This window comes from Dryobates pubescens, chromosome 23, assembly GCF_014839835.1.
Source record: "Dryobates pubescens isolate bDryPub1 chromosome 23, bDryPub1.pri, whole genome shotgun sequence".
Taxonomy (NCBI): Eukaryota; Metazoa; Chordata; class Aves; order Piciformes; family Picidae; genus Dryobates; species Dryobates pubescens.
In genome coordinates, this window is record NC_071634.1 from 10730910 (window position 1) to 10754674 (window position 23765).

Sequence of the window (23765 nt, forward strand, 5' to 3'; positions counted from 1 at the left end):
ATGCCTCCTGAAGCCTGGTGTCTGAAATCCTTTTCCCTTCCTCTCCTCACACGTTTTTATCCTACATATATATATATTTGCACACACAGAGTAACACATGCTATACACTAAAGCAGGGTGCTCACATTAAATGCTCTTCAGAAACGGTTACAAATTTGGCAGAAAAGTCAGTTTCTGGGGTGCCTAAAGTCCTGGTCATCAGTTGGTGACCACACCAAAGAATTACATTGATGTTCATAAAGGTCTGGAGGAAGTTAAGCTGGAATGTTCAATATTCCAGTAAAACAGCCACACTCCATAGCGGTGCCACAGGGAGAGCCAGCCTGAGGGGCACAGTGCATAGGGGACGTTGTAACACTCTGAAGTTTCAGATATCTATTCATAGAATAGAATAGAATAAACACCAGGTTGGAAGAGACCTTCAAGATTTTCGTATCCAACCTATCATCCAACACTACCTAATCAACTAAACCATGGCACCAAGCACCCCATCAAGCCTCTTCTTAAACAGCTCCAATGATGGTGACTCCACCACCATCCTGGGCAGCCCATTCCAATGGGCAATCACTCTGTGAAGAATTTCTTCCTAACATCCAGTCTGAACCTCCCCTGGTGCAGCTTGAGACTGTGTCCTCTTGTTCTGGTGCTGGTTGCCTGGGAGAAGAGACCAACATCTGCCTGTCTACAACCTCCCTTAAGGTAGTTGTAGACAGCAATAAGGTCTCCCCTGAGCCTTCTCGTCTCCAGGCTAAACAACCCCAAGTGCCTCAGCCTCTCTTTATAGGGCTGGTGTTCCAAACCCCTCACCAATTTTGTTGCCCTTCTCTGCACACATTCCAGCAAGTCAACATCTTTCCTAAACTGAGGGGCCCAGAACTGGACACAGGACTCAAGCTGTGGCCTAACCAGTGCAGTGTACAGGGACACACATCACCTTTCAGGAGCACAAGTGTGGGGACCAGGCAGAGAGACAAACACAAACCTGTTTCTAACATTTCCACAAAGGACTTCCTCAGAGCTCTCATCAAGACATATGCTGAGTTTCAAATTCTTGCTGGCCTGTCAGCAGGAACATAGCTCAGCGTATTTGACTTTGCCTGCTCGCGAAGTTCAAGCTCAGCATCCCTATCAGCAGCACAGTGCTGTTGTCTCATTCCCACACCTGTGCAGAGTGAACCATCATCCCCATCCTTTGGTTTTTTTGCTGGTTCATTCTCACAGCACGTGTTTGAGTTATTTATTTATTTTAATGTCCTGTTCCCCTACTAAATTTTTAAGGGGGAAAAAAACAGAAAAAGACCAAAGTCTAGCAAAAGTGTGAACTAGCTTTAAATTTATTTGCTTTGCAACAACTTATCATCTAAAGCAATATTTTCCTAACATTTTGGTCAGGAAACATCAGCTCAAAATGTTTTGCATTGTTCCAAATACTTTTTTAGCCATCATTCAGTGAAGATGGTTTATCTCCAAAAATAGTCTCCAATACAAACTATCACCTGATCTGTTTCCCTGACATCCTGAAAAGTACAAATGTCTTTTTCACCTTCTGCAAAACAATTTCTTTAATGCAAAGCATGAAATAATGAACTTTTTCCCAAAAATGACTAAATTGTGCATTTTATTACTGTCTATAATTTGAATGCTGAACTGAAATGCTCTGAGAAATTGTTTGTCTGGTTTCAGGTTTGTCTGGGGTTTATTCCCCCTTTGTTTTTCTCACATTTAATACATCTTTAGCTTTAGACACCCACCCCCCACCCCTTTTTTTTTACTGTGTATTTCTATAAACACCTGCCAGTAAACAAAGTTTCAGATGAAATAGGCTGCTGCTTCAGTCAGCAAAGATGCAGCAGAAAGAAAGAGAAGTATCATACGCATGCTACTGCATCAAAGTATCCATATTTATTAGGGGCATTGGAACAATAAAGTCAAGGAAAGTGCAACCATCAGCAGAAGTGCACATGTTGCTGATAAATTTTATTGAAGGAAGCATGTAAAAGGGATGCATTCCTTAGATACAATTCAGCTGGCTCATGCTTAGTCTTCTCTACACAGCAGTATTTTATATATATTTCTTATATGTCTATATTTAAGTATACATCACGTATAAAACATGCACATACACGCATCCAAGATAAAAATGTTTTAGACCTACATGGCAATTGCTATGCAGCTTTTCTCTAAAGCAGGAGAAAGTAACTTTTTCAAGATCATGCCACTCAGAAGCCCTTAAAGGGGTTGAAATGGAGAGATGCATACTTTGACCTTGTATTTCTGGCACAGATTTACTTTGTTAAATGGTAAGCCCACAGAGGAGTAATGCTCTGGTCATTGGTTGGACCCTGCCTGTTGCTGTTTGAGGGGTGGAGGGCAGGAGGGCTCTCAAGCTGTGCCAGGGGAAGTTTAGGCTTGAGGTGAGGAGAAAGTTCTTCACAGATAGAGTTATTAGCCATTGGAATGTGCTGCCCAGGGAGGTGCTGGAGACACTGTCCCTGGAGGTGTTCAAAAAAGAATTGGACATGGCACTTGAAGCCATGGTTTAGTTAGTCATGAGGTGTTAGGTGATAGGTTGGACTTGATGATCTCTGAGGTCTTTTCCAACCTTGATTCTATGATTTAATGAAAAAAAGGAATTCTTTTGAGATACACATAGACCTTGTGTTCCACAGACCCTGCACAAATAGGCTGTATGTGACATTACCCCAGTTGAAGTCAGCTGTTTTGCTTTCTAAGAAGAAATGCAAAGTATCCAACCACCTTAGTAATATTTTAAATTTTGTTTTCAACATTCTGCAAGTAATGCACTGTTGAAGAGTTAAAAGGGACTAAGATGTCCCATATGAACAGAGCTGGCTGAAGTCTCAGAATCTGAATGCTTTACCTGTTCCGGGAATCTGAAGGAAAGGATAGACAGCTACTAGTGTCTACTCTCTTACTTATAAATTTATGTTCCCCTCAAGATATGAAGCTATCTGGCATGATGGAAAAATGTGTGAGAAACAGATTTTTAGCCAAATATTCTATGTATTTGAATTTGTAGTTAAAAACCCCAACCAACAAAAAAAAACCAAACCCAAAACACAGAAACTTGGATACTTTTTTGGCCTTTCCTAACTATTTGAGAAGCATTGAAGTTGTTGCCAGCTCAACAGAAGCAAATCCTTCATTTTTATGACACTGAACTTTTGTCTAGAGAGCAATTATATAATAAAGAACATAACTGAATCAACTTTCCTTACTTAGCATCCACTGCCAGAACTACAGGATATATTGGTGACTGTATTCCACTGAATGAAATTAGTAATTTATCAAACATTGGCTCATTTGCCAAATTATTTCTATGATAGTTGTGGTTCTTCGCAGTGGTTTTGGTGTGCATTGCATATTTTGAGTTCTGAATGAGTTTGAACAAGAGTGGTTTATGCTCTGTTTGTTTGTAGGTTAGCAGATACATTTCTGCAGCAACAGCTTCACCTCTTAATCCTTCTTCCCCTGCCATTAGATGTAGATTTAGCTTAGCAGCTACTGGAAATGAGAAATTAAGTATCCAATTATTTTAAGTTATTTTTGTATTGCTTAAGAAGCTGTAGGAAGATTACTGAAGGATTACTGAAGGGTTGTAGGTTTCCAGTGGTTGCTAATTATTTGTTGTGAATAGCACTATAACAACTTCTAGAGACTGGCATGATTAACCATTTCAAATTTTCCATGGTTTCTGCAAGACTTACTGCCAATTAGTTCTATTTTTTTCAATCTCATTGGTATGCTATGCCACTGAAACCTCCACTTTTAAAAGCAAATATTGTCAGATTGTTATACTATTTGTAATGTATGTATGCTATTATTACAGCAACTTGAAATTGCAGTTTCTAGATCTATGCTTCATCCTCTCAAAAGTTTTTTGAACACTGTTCTCTTTCTGCAGGGAGGTCACCTTGCTGAAAATACTATTAATATACTTTTGATTTCCAGCTCTGCTTAGAGAGTTTAAATACAACTGTTAATCTTAGCAATGAGTTTTCTAGCATTCTCATTTAGAGGGACCAGTATTGTGAAGTGACTAAACCTGCTAAAACTTAAGTACAGTTATAAATGTAGACAGCTTGCCTGGATACCTTCTGAATTTGAAGCTGTGAGTTGTTTTCTTATGAGTCTGGATATTGCTCTCTTTTCCTTTCATCCTGTTGTTCAGATCACTGTCTTTATTTGGTTTTGACAAGTAAATTCTTGCTTTTTCTCAGATGTTTCTACATTCACATGTTAACATGGGAAAACCTTCTTATTCCCTTTGATACAAATGTATCCAGACTGCTTTCTGAAGGCCAGAGGAAAGCAGCAAAATGTTTTATATGTTATGAAAATACTGGAATATTTACAAGCAGGGCAACTGAGAAAGAATGATGAAGATAGGGTGAGGTCAGATGTATCTGACGTCATTAAAAATAGAGGCTCTTGGCCTCCCTCTCTCCCCGAGGAGGTTTGTTGCTGCATAAATAAATTGAATTCCTCTTTTTCCAACCTTCTGTGCTACTTAATGATGCTGACTAAGCTGTTTCAGCACTTTGATCTCCTGCCATGTTCAGGCCCTAGCTGTACTTTCATCCTTTTCAGTTCTCTCACAGCAGTGAATTTGGCCCTAAGGAAATGAGCATGCAGAATTCCTTTTTTATTTTTTTCTCTTTCTCCATTAAATACTGCCTAGATGTCTGCCTGTATTGAACAAATAACCTGGCAAGCTATTCCCTGAGGACTTGGGTTTGAAGCCACTAACAACAGCATCAACTTGGTAACCTTAAACCAAATGTCAGAATTCAGTGCAGTACTTCCCAGCAAAGGGAATGATTTAAGAGATGCATTTTGGGGTCTGGTGCTGCTGTTAAATGCAAGCCTGTTGTGTTTTATGTGAAGTACAGCTTTTTGTGAAGGCTTGAACTGTGTACACGGTCATTGATACATCCATCATGTTTTAGTGCTGTTCACATGGGAACCCTGTCTGGTTCCAAGATCTCTTGTCCGAAATGTAGGGAGCTTGTTCAGTTCTGCGTTGCCTGCCAGCCCTCTGCTTTGGAGAACCCTGTGTGGCCCTATCTGCACTAGACATGGCTGAAATTTGTTTGCCTTGACTGAGTCATTTTTACTCAGTCACTGACTTTAACATAAAAGACATACCATGAGGACCCTTTACACTCTTTTCTGTAGTGCACAGGGTAAATAAAGGTACTGCCATAGGTGTTCAGAGATGCTAGGAAAAGTCAGGAACTTGTTTTTCTTCCAGTCATTATGCTTCCAGAGTGCTATTTTTTTCCATAAAAGGATTTCTCCATAAAGATAATTTTATTTATGTAAATAATTTTTTTTTTTCCTGTGCATGGGAAATTTTCCATCCAAACTAACATTTGGTGCATATCAACACAAATTTGAATGCTTCTGTTGTTTCCCCTCGTGATCAAAATATGTTGAAATCTTATCAAGAAATGTGAGGTGAAACAATATGGAGGCTTTGTGCATCTCTTTTGAGGCTTTTCAGAGAGGAAATTGACTTCCACTGTACAGGACAGTTACACACAGAAGAACTGAATGCTTTTTTTTTCCATTTCACTTCTGTCCTTTTTTTCAGCAGGACACATGATAACCTCCTTGTGCTGATATATTCTTTGTATTGATAAAGGTCTGTGAGAGTGACCAGTCTGTATGTGACAATTTATATGTGGCCACCATGACAACTTAAGCTTGTAGCCCAAAAACAAGTAACTTGAGTTGAAATGGAATACAAATTTAATGTTAGCTACACTGAGTTAAGTCTGGCTTGACCTGGTTTAATCATCAAGTATCTTAGCAGCTTTCATCCTGCTCCCATTGAGGACCATCTAGCAAAGAAAACCATGAATTAGACTCTGCATATGTGTTCTTAACAGGAAGAAGATGCCACACTTGTAATTTTGCCTGATACTGCCTTCTTCTGCTTTTTGTTATTCTATGTAGACCTTCTTTCATTGCATTCTGTTAATCAGATCTGATTTGGATTAAATATTTTGTTTGGTTGTGGTTTTTTTTTCCCCCCAGATGATGTCACTAATATTGCTCAGAAATCTCTCCTTGATGATGAGAAAGAGAATGTGCCAACAGGACTAGGAGCTGTGGTGTGGAAAGTCCCAGTACAAACACACAAACTTATCTACTGGTGCTGCTCAGTCTTCACCTCCTCAACTTAAAATCAAACACAGCTGCCTCAGAAGACAGCAGATAAAAGAAAGGTACCGTGTGTTGCCAGCATGTTGGTTGGGTAGGAAGAGATTAAATGTACCATACTGATGTGACAGCAGAGACAGTAGCACTCGGAGCTTCAAATTTGAATTTGTTTTTCTGCTGAGATGTATTTAAAACCTGACCAGATTTTGGAGGCAGTAAAATAAACCAAATTTGTGCCCAGTTTTTGTCTTTGCTTGAATGCGATTCTCTGTGCTCAGTGAATGAATTTCTTGGCGATATAAACATTGTTTTACTCATGGTTGTTCTTTATCAATTTTGTGAGGCGTTTCTCCCCCTGCCCATGACATCTGAAATGTGCAGCACAGAGCATTGCTCAGTGTCCTATGTTCATCATATGCTTGCTGACTTTACTGTCTTACTTCAGCTATACTTGTCACCACTCATAAAGCAAAAAGACTGTAATTGCTTTGGTCTCACTTGGATGCCAAGCTTCTTTGACAGACTTTCCCAACCTTCTGTTGACTTTTATGTGTTTACAGTATGCCCAGATCTGGGTATTCAGAAGGCAGCTATGTATGCTATACATAAAACCCCACTACAGTATTTTATTTGCCCCAAAGACCATCTGCTATATGGGAAAAAGGAGAAGTTTCCTGATATTGGAAAGTATGGTGAAGGTGATAGTTTAACACAGTGTCTAATTGCTAGCTTTCCCATCTTGTGGTAGTCCTGCAGTGGAACTGCAAGAATGATGCAGTTACTAGGATTAGAAATATTAGAAGTGGGAAGCCCCATTCTGTGAGACCATCCATACTGCAGCAAAATGCTGTTGGCATCCAGAAATGATATTTTTATCTGGGAAGATGTTGCAAATATAGTTGAGGTTTGTCAGAAAAGTGTAATGCAGAAAGAAAAGGAAAGCAGCAGTAACCCAGGAAACATCCTTTCCCCATGGATATTTTGGAGTTCACATGTTGAAGTTGTTGGTTCTTTGGTGCTTGTGAGGCTTGCCATTATATTTAGTATAGTGCATAGTGAGAACTTTTCACTTCTGAATGGAAGGGTAAGGTATGACCCTAAGAGGGCAAGTGACAACTGTAGAGTGCATGATCATTACTGAAAAGTTCATAAAGAAGGAAAAAGCAAAAAATGTAGGGTTCAGAACATGCCTTAGGGCTCATCTGGGCAGTATTTGCTTGTCTTCTATGACACTCAAGTACAGCCAATAGTTCATTAGTATCTTTGATTTTAATGCTTCAGAGAATTTCGTTGTCATTATAAAGCAGCAGAGAGAGTGAAAAAAATGAGAATAATTATAGTAAGTAGATTTGTTTTGGGGGCAACCAATAAACTAATGTCACCCTAAATTCTCTTTTCTTTAATTGAGAGTGCAGTTCAACATTAACTTCTGACTGGGTTTAACTCCTTGTGGTAAATGCACAAGGAGCTTCAGTTATAGATGTATCTAAGGAAATCATCTCCATATCTACTTAATAGTGCCAGAAAGTAGATGATGCTGATTTTGAAAGGAATTAAAATGCTGAACTCTAAAACTAGCTGTTTAATATTGTAACTTGCCTTTCTGCTAAGGTGAATGTGTTTTGATTTTTAAATCTCAGAAGAATACTATGTAAAGATATTTTTCTGCCCCTCCCATTCTTCTTTAGTCTGTCCTGTTGATGTGCAACCGGATTAACAAATTGATTTAGACCTAGTGTTTGGTTCAGCTGACTGCATAGCAAAAATGAAATACACAAAACACAGGAGATTGTTCAACAGCTAATGTTGTCATGTGCAAATGATCTTTAAGAAGGCTTTCTGTTGCTGGGAACTAGCTTATGAAAATTTGAGCAGAGGGATTTCATCCTATGGGCTGCTCACCCTGGAAGTGTTCAAGGCCAGGCTCGGTGAGGACCTGAACAGTCTGGTCTAGTGGCAGGTGTCCCTGCCCATGGCAGGAGTTTTGGAACTAAATGATCTTTAAGGTCCCTTCCAACCCAAACCTTTCCATGAATTTATTCAGTGCTATAGGACAAAGCCCTCCATATGCGGTCCCTGTTTGTCTTGTTTGATTAGTCATATATCTTGTATATCATTGTTTTAATTATTTGGCTAGATCTGGCACCTACAAACTGCTCAGAATGGGGCTGTAAACACAAGCACTTCTTCTTTAAATGGCTCTTTTGTTGTTTTGCTGAGTGATCATGAAATCTGGCAAAGCTGATGCTTTCATTAAACTATTCAAACTGAAATTTAGATAAACTTTGGTATTAGTAATTTACTCTTCTATTACCTCCCTTAACATCCGTTGAACAATCCAATCCATCTGTGCTGAGTAATCCTCTCTACTTACTTACATCCCCTGCCATGTGATTATGGATCTATGGATCAGATGCAGAAAATACATCCTGTATCATGCTTGTGTCTGAATAGTTTCTCTTGCTTGCAGCTATAACAAGGTAATATGTTTGGGTGCCTGAAAGCTGTACAGCTGCTGGCAGAATTCCCATAGGCGTTTTACTGTTAGATAAGTCTGTGGCTGGTAATGGTCATGTTGAGATAAGACAGATAATGTTTCACTTAGTCATCTGAAATACTCCTCTATATGTTGAAAGTTTGAAAGAGGCATTAAGAAGAAAACTAAGGAAACTTTTCTGACACCTTGGAAGAGTCTTTCATATATATATAAGACTTGCTGTCTTATATTAAGCATCACAGGTCTTCAGTCTGCTGTGAATGAGTCTCCTTGTATATTCATAAATGAGTATGAATGGAAGAAGGAGGCATGAAGTGTGAGAAACCTACAGCCTACATGGTATGAATTCAGTAAATTGTAGTGAGAGACCATGAAGCTGGCAGACTTGACCCTTCTTTAGTATGAACTGTCCTTGTAACGGCTGGTGCTTTTGCTTGATAGATAGACTCTCCCATGGTTATGGTGGTTGTTCTAGTTCTTCATTTGTTTTTCTCAGCTCTTCCATTCAATTAATTTGTAACTTCAATAAGTCTGAACAATGTGTTATGAATTTTCAATAGCTTGGATAATGTGATTTGATTATGACAGCGTGTGAGGAGGAGAAGAGGAATGCTTTGGGCATAGAATTGTACAAATTTTGATTTCCAGGATAATTGTTTTAAAGTGCACAAATTGTCTCAGCACCTGATTCTTATCCTTTTCAAAGGACCCAGCATTTTACATAAACACTGGAGCAGAAAATTCTCCATGAATTAAACAAAGGTCTGATAGAAAGCTGATTTTTGACTGAAAGTGTTTTCTGAGAGATGCTATCCTTAAACCGATGATTTTGACACATGTATTTAGATACAAGTATTTTCTGCAGGTCATCAAGGCACCACATTCAACGCCAAGCAGCTTCAGAGAACCCATATGTAGTTCTGGTGGCCAACTTGGCAACAGCCTTTCCAACAAGCCTGGCATGGTTTGAATCAAATTTTCTGGCAGTTACCAGAAGCATATTTTATCAGTAGTCTTCTCACGGCGGTGAAGCATTTTTAGCTTGTGTATGTTGGAGAATGGTTACACAAAGAAAGTCTTTAGCTCACAAAATTTCTCCTCTGTGCTTTTCATGTGCTTTGTCATGCTTGTCTCTGTCCTCTTTAAGCTGAGAAAGAAATGAAAGCTTGTCTCCAGGCTCTTGCTGTGTTAGTATCTAGCTGTGCATTTTACTGGCTGTAGTTTTAAGCTGCTGCACAGCTCCATTTCAGAATTCAGAGAGCTTGGGCGGGGGGGAAAGAAGCTATTGTCTGTCTGAAATACCCAGTTTAAATATTTTATCCCAGGTGATGCATCTGCATTACTCAGTCACCAGAGCGACTTAAACTCTGTTCGCTCTGATGAACATTCACTCAAATATCAGTACTTGAAATGTCAGTGTTAGTTGGCTGATTATCAAAGCACTGTTAGGAGAAATTAACAGATCTCATGAGGGGATTGTAGTTTTCTGGGACATTTAATTTGATGATTACAACCAACTGACAGTTGTAAACTCTTGCTAGGTTTTAATAAGCTTCATTTATCGTAACCCCTATGCAGTCTCTCGTATTTCAATATTGTCCTCAGAACAGCTTTCTGAGGAAGATGAGTGTAATACTTATTTTACTGAGAGATTAAGTGATTTATTCAAGGCTGTACAAGGAACCTGTGGTAGCCCTGTAAATGGAACCAAAATCCATCAAGCCTTAACCCCTATGTTGCCCATGAAGTAATCTGAATTGTTGTCATCATTATTGAGGTAGATCTGAGATTAGATTTGAATGTGGAGTGTCTTAGGTGGAAGAACAGCTCAGGACTGTAGGCTATGAATCTGCAAAAAATGAAAATAGATTTGTTAGTTACCAATAAAGGTGTCTTTGTTTTCATCCACCAAAATCACAATTGACACTTACAAAAGTGTTTCACTGTAGGGAAACTCCACAGTCCCTAATTGGGAAAGGATTTAAAATAACCCTCGAAGAAGCTCTGCTGTTTAGAAATAGACCTGTCTCTGTAGGTAGCTAATGACTGGGTATTTGAAATGTGACTAGTTTACAATATGCTTAGAAAATTATTCTGACAATTCATATTTATATTTTTTTTTGATTGAGAAAAGTATTATTTTATGTCCTGCAGAGATGCTTTTGCTTTTATCCACTCAGTCACTTTTTATTACATAGAACTGAGAACTGAAGCAGGAAATGTAGGTCATCTGAACCTTGTGAGAGATATGCCTTGGGCTTTGGTAGCTATGAAAGTTGTCTTTCCCATAAAGTCACCTCTTGATTATGACTGGTTTTTAAACCATTACATAGGTGAACTGGCAGTCACTTCTGAATGTACCTGTGTCTATGTGGAAATATATTCCTCTGGGGATGTAGTCCAGTATTAATGTAGGAACCTCTCTGCTTTGTCAGCTATTTAGTGATGAAAATTATGTGGACATTTCAAACAAGCAGAGGATGTGGGTTTGAAAACTAATTCGGTATTGCTAGCACTTGTCACTCAGGTTTATCCCAAGGAACACCAGGTTGTTCTCGGAGGAGAGCAGAGGGGTAAAAAAGCCACAGATTAAGCTGTTGTAACTACTCATGAAGCAAATTAATTGTGGGATTTCCTAATTATTGGAATTAGGTTTCTTTGTCTGCCATTGATATTCTCCTTGAATAGTACATAAAGCTCATTTAAGTAATTGAATACATTTTAAGCTTAAAGGCATGCTGAGGGAGGAAAACAAAGTTGAATACTTGCATGTTCTGACTAGAGCATTTCCAACAGTACCAACCCTGGACATAATTAGTTTATATATATGATATTTTTAAGAAGAAATTTAAATGATTTTTTTTCAAGTTTGATGCTACCTTTTCCATATGTCTTGATGCTGTGAGACTCAATGATACTTATGAATAACAGAACTATGAATTATAACTGAGACACGAAGGTGAGAAATACTTTCTTCTCACTACAGGAAATAAACTCTTCCCACGGAAACACCACTGGCCTCAGGTAATTTATGGTTGTCCCTGTGCTGCTTGTGAATCCTGGGCATGGAGCAAGTCAGGTGTTGAATAAGATGATTTCTGTTTAATTGTTGTATTCATCATAACTGTAAAGAGTTTTATTCCTGGGGGCATCAGATTACAGTGGAAAGACTTCAGATAACATGGTGAAATATTGTGTAACTTCTTTTCTGATACATTTCTTTTTAAGTCTAGTACACTATGCAATGTAATATGTGCACCAAGGAAGTTTGTTGTACTTTTAAACTGGATGTTAAGTCTTGGTGTTAGATTCTGCTCAGTCCTGTAGCCTAATTCTGTTCCCACTGCTTTGTTTCTTTCAGGGCATGAGAGATTGCTCCAACAATGGCAGAGGTTTGCTTGAAAGATTTTGTTGAGCACTACATGACTCTTAAATGCTAAAAGCAGGAGGCAGTAGCTGGTATCTCTGTGTGCAGCAAGAAAAACCAAATCCTTTTAAACTTCAAAAATAATTATGTCAAAGAAAAGTCGTGCCAAGGGAGAGAAGTCTGACACGGAGATGGAATCCCTGCAAGCTGCCAATGAGGAGCTACGAACTAAACTAACAAACATCCAGATAGAATTTCAGCAAGAAAAAAGCAAGGTATTTGTCTGTCTATATCTTGAGATCATTCATTCAGAAGCACTGTTTATGAACCAGCAGAGAGTGAATCTCAACCTAATTCAGTATTACATTGCACTTACATTAAAAGGAAAACGTGAGAAAGAGGTGAAATCAAAAGAATCACTGAGGAGCTAAAATTGGTGCCAACTATCAAAAATAATGTGCAAAATGAAGTAAATATCCCCAAACATCCAGTCACTGAAATCTACAGTCACAGCAACACAAATGCCACTAGCTTGAAGGCAACTTAAGTTTAAAGGTGGCATAAAGGGAACAAGGGAGTTTTGAATTTGATCTGAACACTGAAAACTGCATGTCAGAAACACCTGCAAAGTCAAACAACAGCACCATATTCAAAGCATGCCACTTTAAATGCCTGTGGAGAAGGTAAATTATGTGGAAATCATCTGTGTAAGAGTCTTGATTTGATTTGCTGAGGCTATATGTGCCATTGCACTGAGCTGTTCAGTGATGCATCTGATTGCTAATGAAACAGACCCATCAATATTTATCTATCTGGCATATGTCCAGCAGGTATTTGAGGAATCAAGAGAACACATGTATGTAATGTGTAGGTAAATAGAGAAGAGGAAACTACAGCCAGAGTGCTCTAAAATCCTACTTGAATACACAGTGCAGCCTGAGGTAAATTCTGCAGCATGTGGGAGTACATTTCTGGGAGGCTGGGGGGAAGAGGTCTTCAGCCTCCTTCCCACATTTTGCTGTTCTTTTTACTCTCAATCCTTTTACTGGAGTTGAGTTCTGCAGTTTATTTCCCACCATCAGGGAAGCAGGCTGCTCTCTGTACAGCAGTTTTATAGGATGTCTTGACAGACAAGAGGAATAAATTAAAACCACATAGATTTTTCTCTTTAGACTTTAGTTTAAAAATGAGCACCAAAATCAACAGAAATGACAGCTTGCTACCAGAAAAGTAAAAACACTGTGCCTAGAGAATTCTAAATAAATTAGAAGTCTTTATTGGCACAGAGGTAAGAACGTCTTGAAGCTGCTACAGCAGACAGCTCTGTGGCCTGCGGGATATAAACTGTATTAGGAAAGGTAACAAACTCTTGTGGGGCCATTTCATTTCATTTAATTCTCCTAAATTATTTTGTCCCTCATGTATATGCCTATGTTAAAGATTTCACTGAGGAAGAACCTTCTAATTTATGAGAGGCATAAAAAAATGGAAATTAGTGTGAAATTTAAAAAAAAAGAGAAGAGGAGGAAGAGGAAGAAGAAGATAGCATGTCATACTGCTTTATTTATTGGGGATTTAAAAAGTAATATGCAGGAGTTATGGCCAGTATGTGTGGAAGAACTCTAACTACAGCTGTTGATTAGAGAATCTTCACATACTGAATAAATAAACCTCCTGAAAGGAGGTTGTAGACAGGTAGAGGTTGATCTCTTCTCCCAGGCAACCAGCACCAGAACACAGTCTCAAGCTGCAACAGGGGAGGTTTAGGCTGGATGTTAGGAAGAAGTTCTTCACAGAAGGAGGGATTGGCCATTGGAATGGGCTGCCCAGGAAGGTGGTGGAGTCACCATCACTGGAGGTGTTTAGGAAGAGACTGGATGGGGTGCTTGGTGCCATGGTTTAGTTGATTAGGTGGTGTTGGGTGATAGGTTGGACTCGATCATCTCAAAGGTCTTTTCCAACCTGGTTAAATTCTGTTCTGTTCTGTTCTGTTCTGTTCTGTTCTATTCTATTCTATTCTATTCTATTCTATTCTATTCTATTCTATTCTAAATGAAAATGAATATTACACAAATGAATGTTGCTCCAGTCTGCTATGTAAGGAATAAGAAAGGAGCCAGTTAGCTTACTGAACGAGTAGTGTATTGAAGAGCAAGGAGATAGTAGGATATTGGGAATGAAATATGGCAACCCCCTTGGAGCAGGGAGATGAAAGATGTCCTGCTACTACTAAAAGGATGCAGACCCTGTTGGGTAGGTTGTTGCCTGGCATCATTTGAAGGGTGTTTGAATTCAGCTGTTCTCTACATTTGATAGGGAAATGTAAATTCTCAATACTTAAGATCATTAAAACAAGAGAATTTGGGCTATCTGTCAAACACTGGATAGTAAGCAACAAAGCTATTAAGAATAAATTTGGTGGTGTCACTTCAATCAGAATTCAAAATCATTAAGTAAGTGAATATGCTAGACGTGATAATGCAGTTTCTAACCCAAGTAAAACAGATCCTGGAGAGGAGTGAGACATCAACAGACAGTTATTATGCAGTGATTATCATTAATTTGAAAGAATACATAATAAAGTATGATCATGAAACCTTTTAGATGGCATCATGTTAGAAGAGGATGACAGACAGCACAGTGGAAGAGATCCTGCAAAAACCTAATGTTACAATGGAAAATTCTGCTCAGAACTGTAGTAGAGCCTTTAAAATGAATGCATTTCTTCAAATCATACATCTAAACTATTTAAATCTGGAATAAAAAGATAATCCCTGGAGTCTTCTGAAGTTTCTAGGGGATCCAAATATAGCACCGGGAAAAGAGTTAAGTTTCATGTGTGCAGATATGAACAGAAACACGATTTCTATGATCCGTTGATATTGTCACATAATCGTGAGAGTTTAGGTTAAAAGGTTTCAGAAGCAGAAATGCTCGAGGCAAGAAAAATTGCAGTAGATGTGGTGCCTTGATTATTTATTCTTTCTTTTCTTTTTATTTTTCGTTGCTTTAGAATTTAAGTTCCTTTTGAAACTGAGAATTGGGCATATGGGGAAATGCCACTGTACTATTTTCATTCAGTCACTTGCTCTGGAAGCCAGACGTGTACAGAACTGCATAGCATGAAGGAGAGAGGGATGGAGGGACTGCAGGAATGACAGCTTATGGCTTTCAGGAAAGACCTAACAAATAGATCTAAATTTCCATCTTCTCTGGCAAGAAGCAATAACAGAAAAGGCTTTTTAATAACCTTGAGAATTGGGATTCATCTTCTTTTTCACTGGGTCATGAGGAGTGAGAAGCATTTAAGATGCAATGTAAAAATCCAAAGGTTTTATAAGGATTCTTATTCTAGTTTATATTGCTCTTGCTGAGGCTTTTAAATAAAATGACTGGTGATATATTACAATATTCCATTACCCTGAGTGGTTTAATGTGTGTTCTTACAGATAACAACAATGCATTTAGATGTTGCCTTCCCTCAGTTCAGTGAAAGATGAAAAAAAAAAATTGAGCAAGTATTGCATTTTGGCTCACTCAGTGCTCCATTTTTCATTTATCAAAAATGCTTTCAGGAAGTCCCAGTCTTTGCTGTAATGTATTGAAAAGTACCTTTCATTTGCATGCTTTATGTACAATGTGACTGATTTTAAAGTACTGTACTTCTGGAGGTATATTAACCCCGTTTATATTTCCCATTATACAATATGTTCGCCTGTGTCACCATTGATAGGGGTTCATTGCTGCTTCATTTCAATTTCCTTTGTTCATCACTAAGGAAATAACAAATAGATTTGAATAAATAAAGGGTGTTGGTTCATTTGCAAATTTAACTATAATCTTATCCACTTCTGACAGTAGATAAATAAGTAAGTGGCTTAGCTTTGGTATATCATCATAGAATTATTTGGCTTGGAAGGGACCTGTAAAGAGCATCTAGTCCAGCCTCCATGCTATGGGCATGGATGGAAGAGGCTTAAACTGATCTATGGAATTGGATACCCTAATGCAAACACTGAAAATGAATGTTGTCCACTGTAGGCTTGGAACTAAAAGTCATCCCACCAGAAGAAATAACACATGGATAGCTCCTGCAGATAATTCCCAATAGCCAGACTTGCCGCTTGGGGAGAAAAGTATTTAAATAAATAACTCTCTCTATCTTTCTTCATAAAGGTGTGTCATGTTATCTGAGTCACCTGGGAATAGAGTAACAGTATGTGTGCAATAAGAAACTGCTTCTGATGATGTCTGATTCAGAGCTGTTACCTTTTTCACAGCTGCAATTATAGTGCTCTCCCAGCTGCTTTTTGTCCACAGAGGATCTAGATGACTACTTTCATGAAAATATTGATACCTTTCCTCCCTCTCCTGCTCCACCCTGTCTTCCTTCTGTATTTTATTTTGGCATATTTTCAAAATCTAGGGTAATTCTGAGTTGCTTAATTTTCAAAGTTCCAGTTCAGAATAACAGGATCATGACGTCTTTGGCCAAGGAAAGTCTTCTGCCCCTGCTCTCTGAATACCTCAGGTGAAGTTCAGGCTCAGTACATCTGTGGTCAGTGCTATGGGTGTGATGAGTAACATTGTGGCTTCATTTTGTGGTCACTCTTACATTCAAGCAATAATCTTGAATTCATTGACTGAGTTATATCTGAGGCTTTTCTGCTTCCTAAAGCAAACACAAAGAAGTGCCTATTTATATCCAACCTGCTTTCAATAAGCACAATAATGAAGGTTTCTGCACCTTTCCTGAACTACCATTATTGCTTTTAATAAACACTTTAATTTTGTTTTAACTGTAGAATCCAGAACCATGCAAAAATTTATTTGTTTTCATCATACTTTCATAGTAAATGACAGCCTGAATATTACTAGAGACCTCTTATCCTTTCTGCACTAATCTGAGGCAAGCTGCAATTCTGTCTTAGTTTAGCATGAATGAAATGCATTGTATGACTACAGATCCCAGCTTTGTGCAGCACAGATGCAAGCACTCTAGGAATATTGCGATAGTGACTAACATCCTGCTGCTTGGTAGCCTCCTTTTACCATGAAACACTGCTTGGTACACATGTTTGTATTGCCACTCAAGCTTAAAACACAAGTCTTTGAAACCTCTGCCTCCAATTTTGCTTTAGATAAGAATTACATGTATGGGGGCTGTGTTTTGCGATAGGGGTAGTAGGATGATTCTACTGACACTATGCATGATGAAATACATGTCCTTCCAGTATACAGTCATCAAGAAGCAAGCCTTCTTTTTTTCATCCTCCTCTTCCTCCCCCCCCCCCCCCCCCCCCATCCCCTCATCTGTCTTTTTCTTTCCTTTTTAAACATTTCCCCCCCCTTTTCTTCTACATGAATACCTAATCCCACATGGAAAAAGCATTGCTTTCCATGCAGCCTACCGAGTGTCATTTTATAATGAGGTTTCATCACAGTGGGTATTACTCTAATAGGCTGTAAGACCTTTCTCCTACTGCCTCTCCAATCTTTAGAATCACTGGCCTATATTTTTTTTAAGTGTGTGAGGTCTGTGAATAGTCTCAGGTTTGGGATGTCCTGTCTGAGGCCCTTTGAGTAAACCTGATTTTTCAAGAGGCCAGCTCTTTTATCTAAGAAGGAGTTCCTCATTTAAATAAGCAATTAAGAAATACAAAAATCACTGTATTCCCAGCATAAACACAACGTGAAGCTGGGGGACATAGCTTTGCACCAGACTTGGCAGAGTCAGGTAATGGTTGGGCTTGATGATCTTGAAGGTCTTTTCCAACCAAAACAGTTCCATGGTTCTATGATTTTCTTCTCTGTTTCATTTATTTTCCATCAGCTTGTAGAATGCAGTAGAGGAGTTATGGATGAGAGTAGTCTGGGATGGTTGGTGAAGAATATAAGGAAAGAACTAGATTGGATGCTGCTTGGTTTATTTTATTCCCTAAATCTGTGAGAACTCCTTTTCAACAGAACATTTTTACAGTGGTGCCCAGTGACAGGAAAAGAGGTAACCAGCACAAATTTGAACATAGGAAGTTCCATCAGAACACGAGGAAGAGCTTCTTTACTTTGAAGGTGGAAGACCACTGGTATGGTCTGCCCAGGGAAGTGGTAGAATTTCCATCTCTAGAGTCATTCAGAACCCACCCAGATGCTGCCCTTTGCAACCTGCTTTGGGTGAACCTACTCTGGCAGGGAGGTCAGACTAGATGATCTCCAGAGGTGCCTTCTAACCCTAACATTCTGTGATCCCCATAGCAGATTCCCAGATTCCTGCACCTGGGCTTTTTCCAACCCTTGTTCTCTGGTTGCTTACTGGTGTTGAATGTGTCAGCTATGCAGCCTCCATTTTTGAATATTCTGAAGAGTTTTTGATAATGTTTTACAAAAAAACAACCACACCCAAGCAAACAGAAAAGCAACCTTCCCCTGGTGGCTTTTAAAAGTGTGGTGGCACTTGCTAATCAATTATTATATTGATGTTCTAGGTGGGTAAACTGAGAGAGAAAATTCAAGAGGTTAAACAAGAGAGGGAGCAGGAGCAGCACAAGCACACTGCCTATGTTTCTGAACTGAAAGCCAAGCTCCATGAGGAGAAAATGAAGGAACTGCAGAGTGTCAGAGAGCTACTGATCCGGCAGCATGAGCAGGAGGTTGCTAGAATGGTGAAAATCAAAGATGGTGAAATCCAGCGCTTGCAGTCAACAGTCAACGTGCTGCGGGATGGGGCGGCTGACAAAGTGAAGACAGCTCTGCTGAGCGAGGCAAAGGAGGAGGCTCGCAAGGCCTTCGACAGCGAACGGATGAAGCTGCAACAGGAGGTCTTGGAGCTGAAATCAGGGAAAAAGCAGCTTGAAGAAGCTTTGAACAACATTATGCAGGCGGATAAAATGAAAGCTGCAGACCTGCGCACGGCTTATCAGTCCCATCAGGATGAGACTAATAGAATAAAGCGGGAATGCGAGAGAGAGATCCGCAGGCTGGTAAGTTCTTTGAGTGGTGCATGCTCGCTTCAGCTCATAGAAGGTATTAGCGTGTTGCTGTATGTGCCCATAAATACCAAAGCACCCTTCTGCAGTGACATCTTTCATCAGTGAAGGTCGCTACCATAGGTCTCTATTTCTGCTACTTTCCCTTCCTCACAGCAATGATGAACCTCATCTCTATGCAGCCATATGCAACCAAATCCAAAGCTTTATATTTCCTTAGATAGAACATGACTGAACAAAGACTTTCTGGGATGAATTTTCTCAACAGATCAGATAGGCTTTTCCTTTCCCACTTGTTCCATTGTATTTTCTTACAAAGCCCTGCTGACAGAAGTCAGGCATTGCTCAATGAGCTAAGTACACATGGGTGAGATGGCAAAATTAACTTTTCTGAGAGCTTTTATATTTATATTGGAGGAACCAATTGTCCTGAAACAAGGCATCTTTGCTCCTTCAGCATCAGTATCCAAGTAATTTGATTTTAAGCATTATTGCCTTTTAAAATTCTTAATTTAAAAAAAATGATTATTTTTGTTTTCTATTGCAGCAGAAAACTTGGGGCATAGGACAGCAGGCTTTTTTTCATGCTTCATCAAACACTGGGATGGGGTTTATGGCACAGCACAGATGGCAGGCTATGCTGTTTGTATACAGCCAAAAAACACGCCATATTTCCCAACAGCAAGTGCCCCAAATATTTCATATTATTCATCTTTGTAAAACGTAAAGGGCCTAAGCTGGGCTGCACATGGTAGTACAGAGAGTTCATCATCAAGCAACACTTTTGTTTGGTACCGTTTTATTTTCCATGTATACAGAATCACACAGAATCACAGAATCACCAAGGCTGGAAGAGACCTCAAAGACCATTGAGTCCAACCTGTCACCACAGACCTCATGACTAAACCACGGCACCAAGTGCCACATCCAATCCCCTCTTGAACACCTCCAGGGAGGGTGACTCCACCACCTCCCTGGGCATGCGTGTGTATCTGATTGATAATCTTTCTAAAGCAGCAGTAAAATAGCCTTGGAAATAAAAATCTGAAATTACAATAAGCATGATATTTATCATATATCAAGAAGTACAGACTTTAATTGGAATGAAAGACCAATTTTCTTCAGAGAATATTTTACCAGTTCGTGTTTACACGAGTTTATCCTTTTATTTCTTGCACTCCTTAGGAAAAAATGATGATGAGGGCAAGTTACACCTGTGTAATATGTTTAATGGTGGTGATTTTCTGTCTGAGACAATGAAATCTTTTAATGCAGTTAATATTTGTACTTTAAATACAATGGATGTTGATTGAACCTCAGGGGTATCATTTCCTTCATTAATTAAAGACCACTGCAAAGATTGACAATGTGAGCTTTGTTTAAGCATCGTTTCTCTTGTATTTTGTTCCATACTATAGATGTAGAATTTGAAAATCATGCTACAGGTAATTTTTAAAAGTGTTAAAGAGGAGAGAAGGTCACTACACTGCTATGTGTCTTTCTAAAGCATAGTTTCTGAACAAATGGAACCTTCTCAGAGAAGGTTAGCTCATCAAGTAATGGTGAGGTGCGGTAGCATAGCAGTGCACCTCAAATTTTGTCATCCCAAACTGCTCCAGTATACAAACCTGCACTGTGTATTTGTAAAGGAAACTCTTCTCTTTCAAGACCAAAAGCTTTCATCCTGCTGTGATGTGAAGGTGGTGAAGGAGGGAACTCATTTTCTGTCTGGCACAAAAAAAATCCTATCATTCAGAATTTTAATTGGAGCCTTACTGGGCCTCTTCTACTCCAGCCATCTAAAAAGATGGGTGTACTGGGAAGTGCCTAGGTAACTCCTCTCCCATGCCCAGCTTTGGAAGAAGCCTGCCATGGGTTTTCACTGGAAATGTCTCTATCTTTCACCGCTTCTGAGGATGTACAGAGGAAAATGATCAGGAGCCAAGTGCTGCCTTGTAGTATCTTGACTCCTTGTAGATAATGAATTTCAGTTTTTTCATTAAGTTGTGTGGTTTGTTTTTATGAAAAAGAAGTGTTTCTTCTAGGGATTCATAACCATTTAGGCAGTTATTATTGCTTAAGGCACTCTGGGGCAAGGTAAAAAACACTGCAGCTTCCTAGATGCTGCTCTCTTCCTCTGAGATAGCAAGTGGGACTGCAGAATCAGATCACCAGGATATTTCCTTCTCTCCTTCTCCTTCCATTTTAATTAGTGCAAGGGAAGTTTGCCTTCAACTGCTGATTAACCATATCAGCTATGGATTTGGGGTACTCTGTTGGTTTAGTTCCTACCCTTGTGGGATGAAATGGGAAGGATGCAGCAGGCAGTGTTATTAATATCATCACAGTTCTGTAACTGAGATTCAATTAATGTGCCTTTGTTTGTATGTGTGTTGTGTTTTATGGTACTATTAAGTAGTCAACATCTTTGGTATTGAGGGTTTAAATGGGCTGGCCATATTGCATTTCAAATTCAGATAGAGTAATTCACTGTCTGATTGTCTTGTCAGACTTGGCTGATTTATTTTGCATTGTAGATCACAGGTTAGTTTTGCAAATGCATTTCACATAGATATTGCAGCTAAAAATAATTTGTAAAAAATCAATATTTTTACCATTGATTTGAATACCCATGACTACTTTGAGTAAAATCTTGGAGTTTTTGGCTTGCTGTCAAAAAAAAAAACAAACCCAAAAACCCAAACAACCCAAAGTGAAAAATGGAAAAAGCAAAATCCATTGTCTGTGAAAATATGGATACAATTAGATTGTGTGCATAAACAGCCCTGCTTGTATTGTACCCATGTCAGTCTCTTAGAAAGATGATGAATGGGTTTTGAGTTTGCAATTGAGCCATGAAAATTTCCCAGTAAGCCTCCATGCAAACAAGATTGAAAGGGGGAAATGGTACTGCTAATAAGGGAAAGTAAAAAAGAACTGTTTGGGGTTTGGTTGGTTGGTTGGTTTTTTGTTCTTGTTTTTTTTTTTTTTTTTTTCTCTGTGCAGGGTGAAATTATATTGGAATTTGTCACTTCCTGTAAGTGACTTACTGTAACAGGGGTAGAAAGATTGTCATTAAATTAAGGAATGCTTGTGGACATTAATTTAATTTTTTTTAATTGTATTTCCCCCCCCCCCCCAAACAAAAATATATTCTTGCTGTATATATAGAATCATAGAATCAATAAGGTTGGAAAAGACCTCAAAGATCATCAAGTCCAACCTGGCACCCAACACCTCATGACTACTAAACCATGGCTTCAAGTGCCACATCGAATCCCTTTTGAACACCTCCAGTGATGGTGACTCCACCACCTCCCTGGTCAGCACATTTCAACAGCTAACAACTCTCTCTGTGAAGAACTTTCTCATCACCTCAAGCCTAAACTTCCCCTGGTGCAGTTTGAGACTGAGTCCTCTTGTTCTGGTGCTGGTTGCCTGGGAGAAGAGACCAACCCCACCTGTCTACAACCTCCCTTCAGGTAGTTGTAGAGAGCACATGCACCAGCACAATGTGCTGCCAGCTAAGAAACAGGAAGCAAAACTGATTAGTAACAACCTGGAAGATGGGAGGTGTTTTAAAAGTAAAGAGAGAACTCTGGGAATAAGGGAAGAAAACAAGAGCTTCTATTGCTTATTTTTCCTCAGCCAATATTTTCCGAGTGGTTGGGTCTGAACAGTTGGACTGTTCTGTCAATCTGGTATGAAAACTACAGATTCAGACACTTCAGACCAGAAACACATTATTAAAAACAACAAATAGGGGGAAAAATAATCAGAAATAGCAAACTGAAAACTAGTCTTCATGAAGAAAAGATCCTTTGTCTCTGTAAATTCTGGTACAGAGGGACAGTTGGCTGTTGGAGGGATACTCTGTGATCCCCTGCTGCACTGAGCTGGATAGAGCCTGGCTTTTCTCAGTTCACTTGTGCAGTGGCACATACACATGAGTTTTGATTCCCTAAAAAAATCTTAGAGACTGGAAAGCTGGGTTTTGAATCATCCAAGTGTTTGAAGTTGTGCATGGTTGGGCAGATCCTGCTGCAGCTTGCTTCTTTCAGCCCCTTAACCCCGCGTGTATTTCACACACAGCTGCTGATATCAAATTGTAGGCTGCTTCTCTGGATTTTGCCATCTGTTTGAGATGCATGTTTCAGCTGCATTCCAAGGCTGAGCTAGTCTCCTGCAAAGACCCTCCACCACCTCCAGCATTCTAGGACTGCAAATAATACTTTGCTTTCTGTCCTCTGAAGAATTATGCTTGTCCTCTCAGGAGCTGTCAGGGCAGCATTCCACCCAGGACTTGTTTGTTGGTTTTTTTTCCTGAATTAAGCAGATCTAATGAAACCTTTTATGATACATGCTCAGCATTTTACATTTAATCTTACTCTCTTCTAAGAACTCTTTTATGGTAGATAGGTCACAAATCTGACTTTTATATCTCTTTGCAAAATATAGAACAGTATTAAAACCCCACAGAAATTACACATGGACAAAAATCTCCTGAAGTTTGTATTACTTAGAACTTCTAGATTTTCCATCTCTGACTTCTTCATTATAGCTCTGTCAATGAACACTTGTAATAGGTAACAGGAGCAATCCAGTAGTAGAATAGAATAGAATAGAATAGAATAGAATAGAATAGAATAGAATAGAATAGAATAGAATAGAATAGACCAGGTTGGAAGAGACCTTTGAGATCATCGTGTCCAACCTATCATCTAAC

At 39.1% G+C, this 23765-nt stretch overlaps 1 protein-coding gene across 2 annotated transcripts in view; it reads left to right on the plus strand.

Annotated features, from left to right (window-relative positions):
- Positions 1–23765, plus strand: part of JAKMIP1 (janus kinase and microtubule interacting protein 1) — a 111925-nt gene that overhangs the window by 32325 nt on the left and 55835 nt on the right. For both annotated transcript variants that reach the window (XM_054172432.1, XM_054172431.1), the window contains exons 2-4: positions 6064–6254; positions 12048–12328; positions 18539–19033. In XM_054172432.1, the coding sequence (XP_054028407.1) occupies positions 12200–12328; positions 18539–19033 (624 nt within the window). In that variant the 5' untranslated portion in view covers positions 6064–6254; positions 12048–12199. The remainder of the gene's footprint in view (positions 1–6063; positions 6255–12047; positions 12329–18538; positions 19034–23765) is intronic.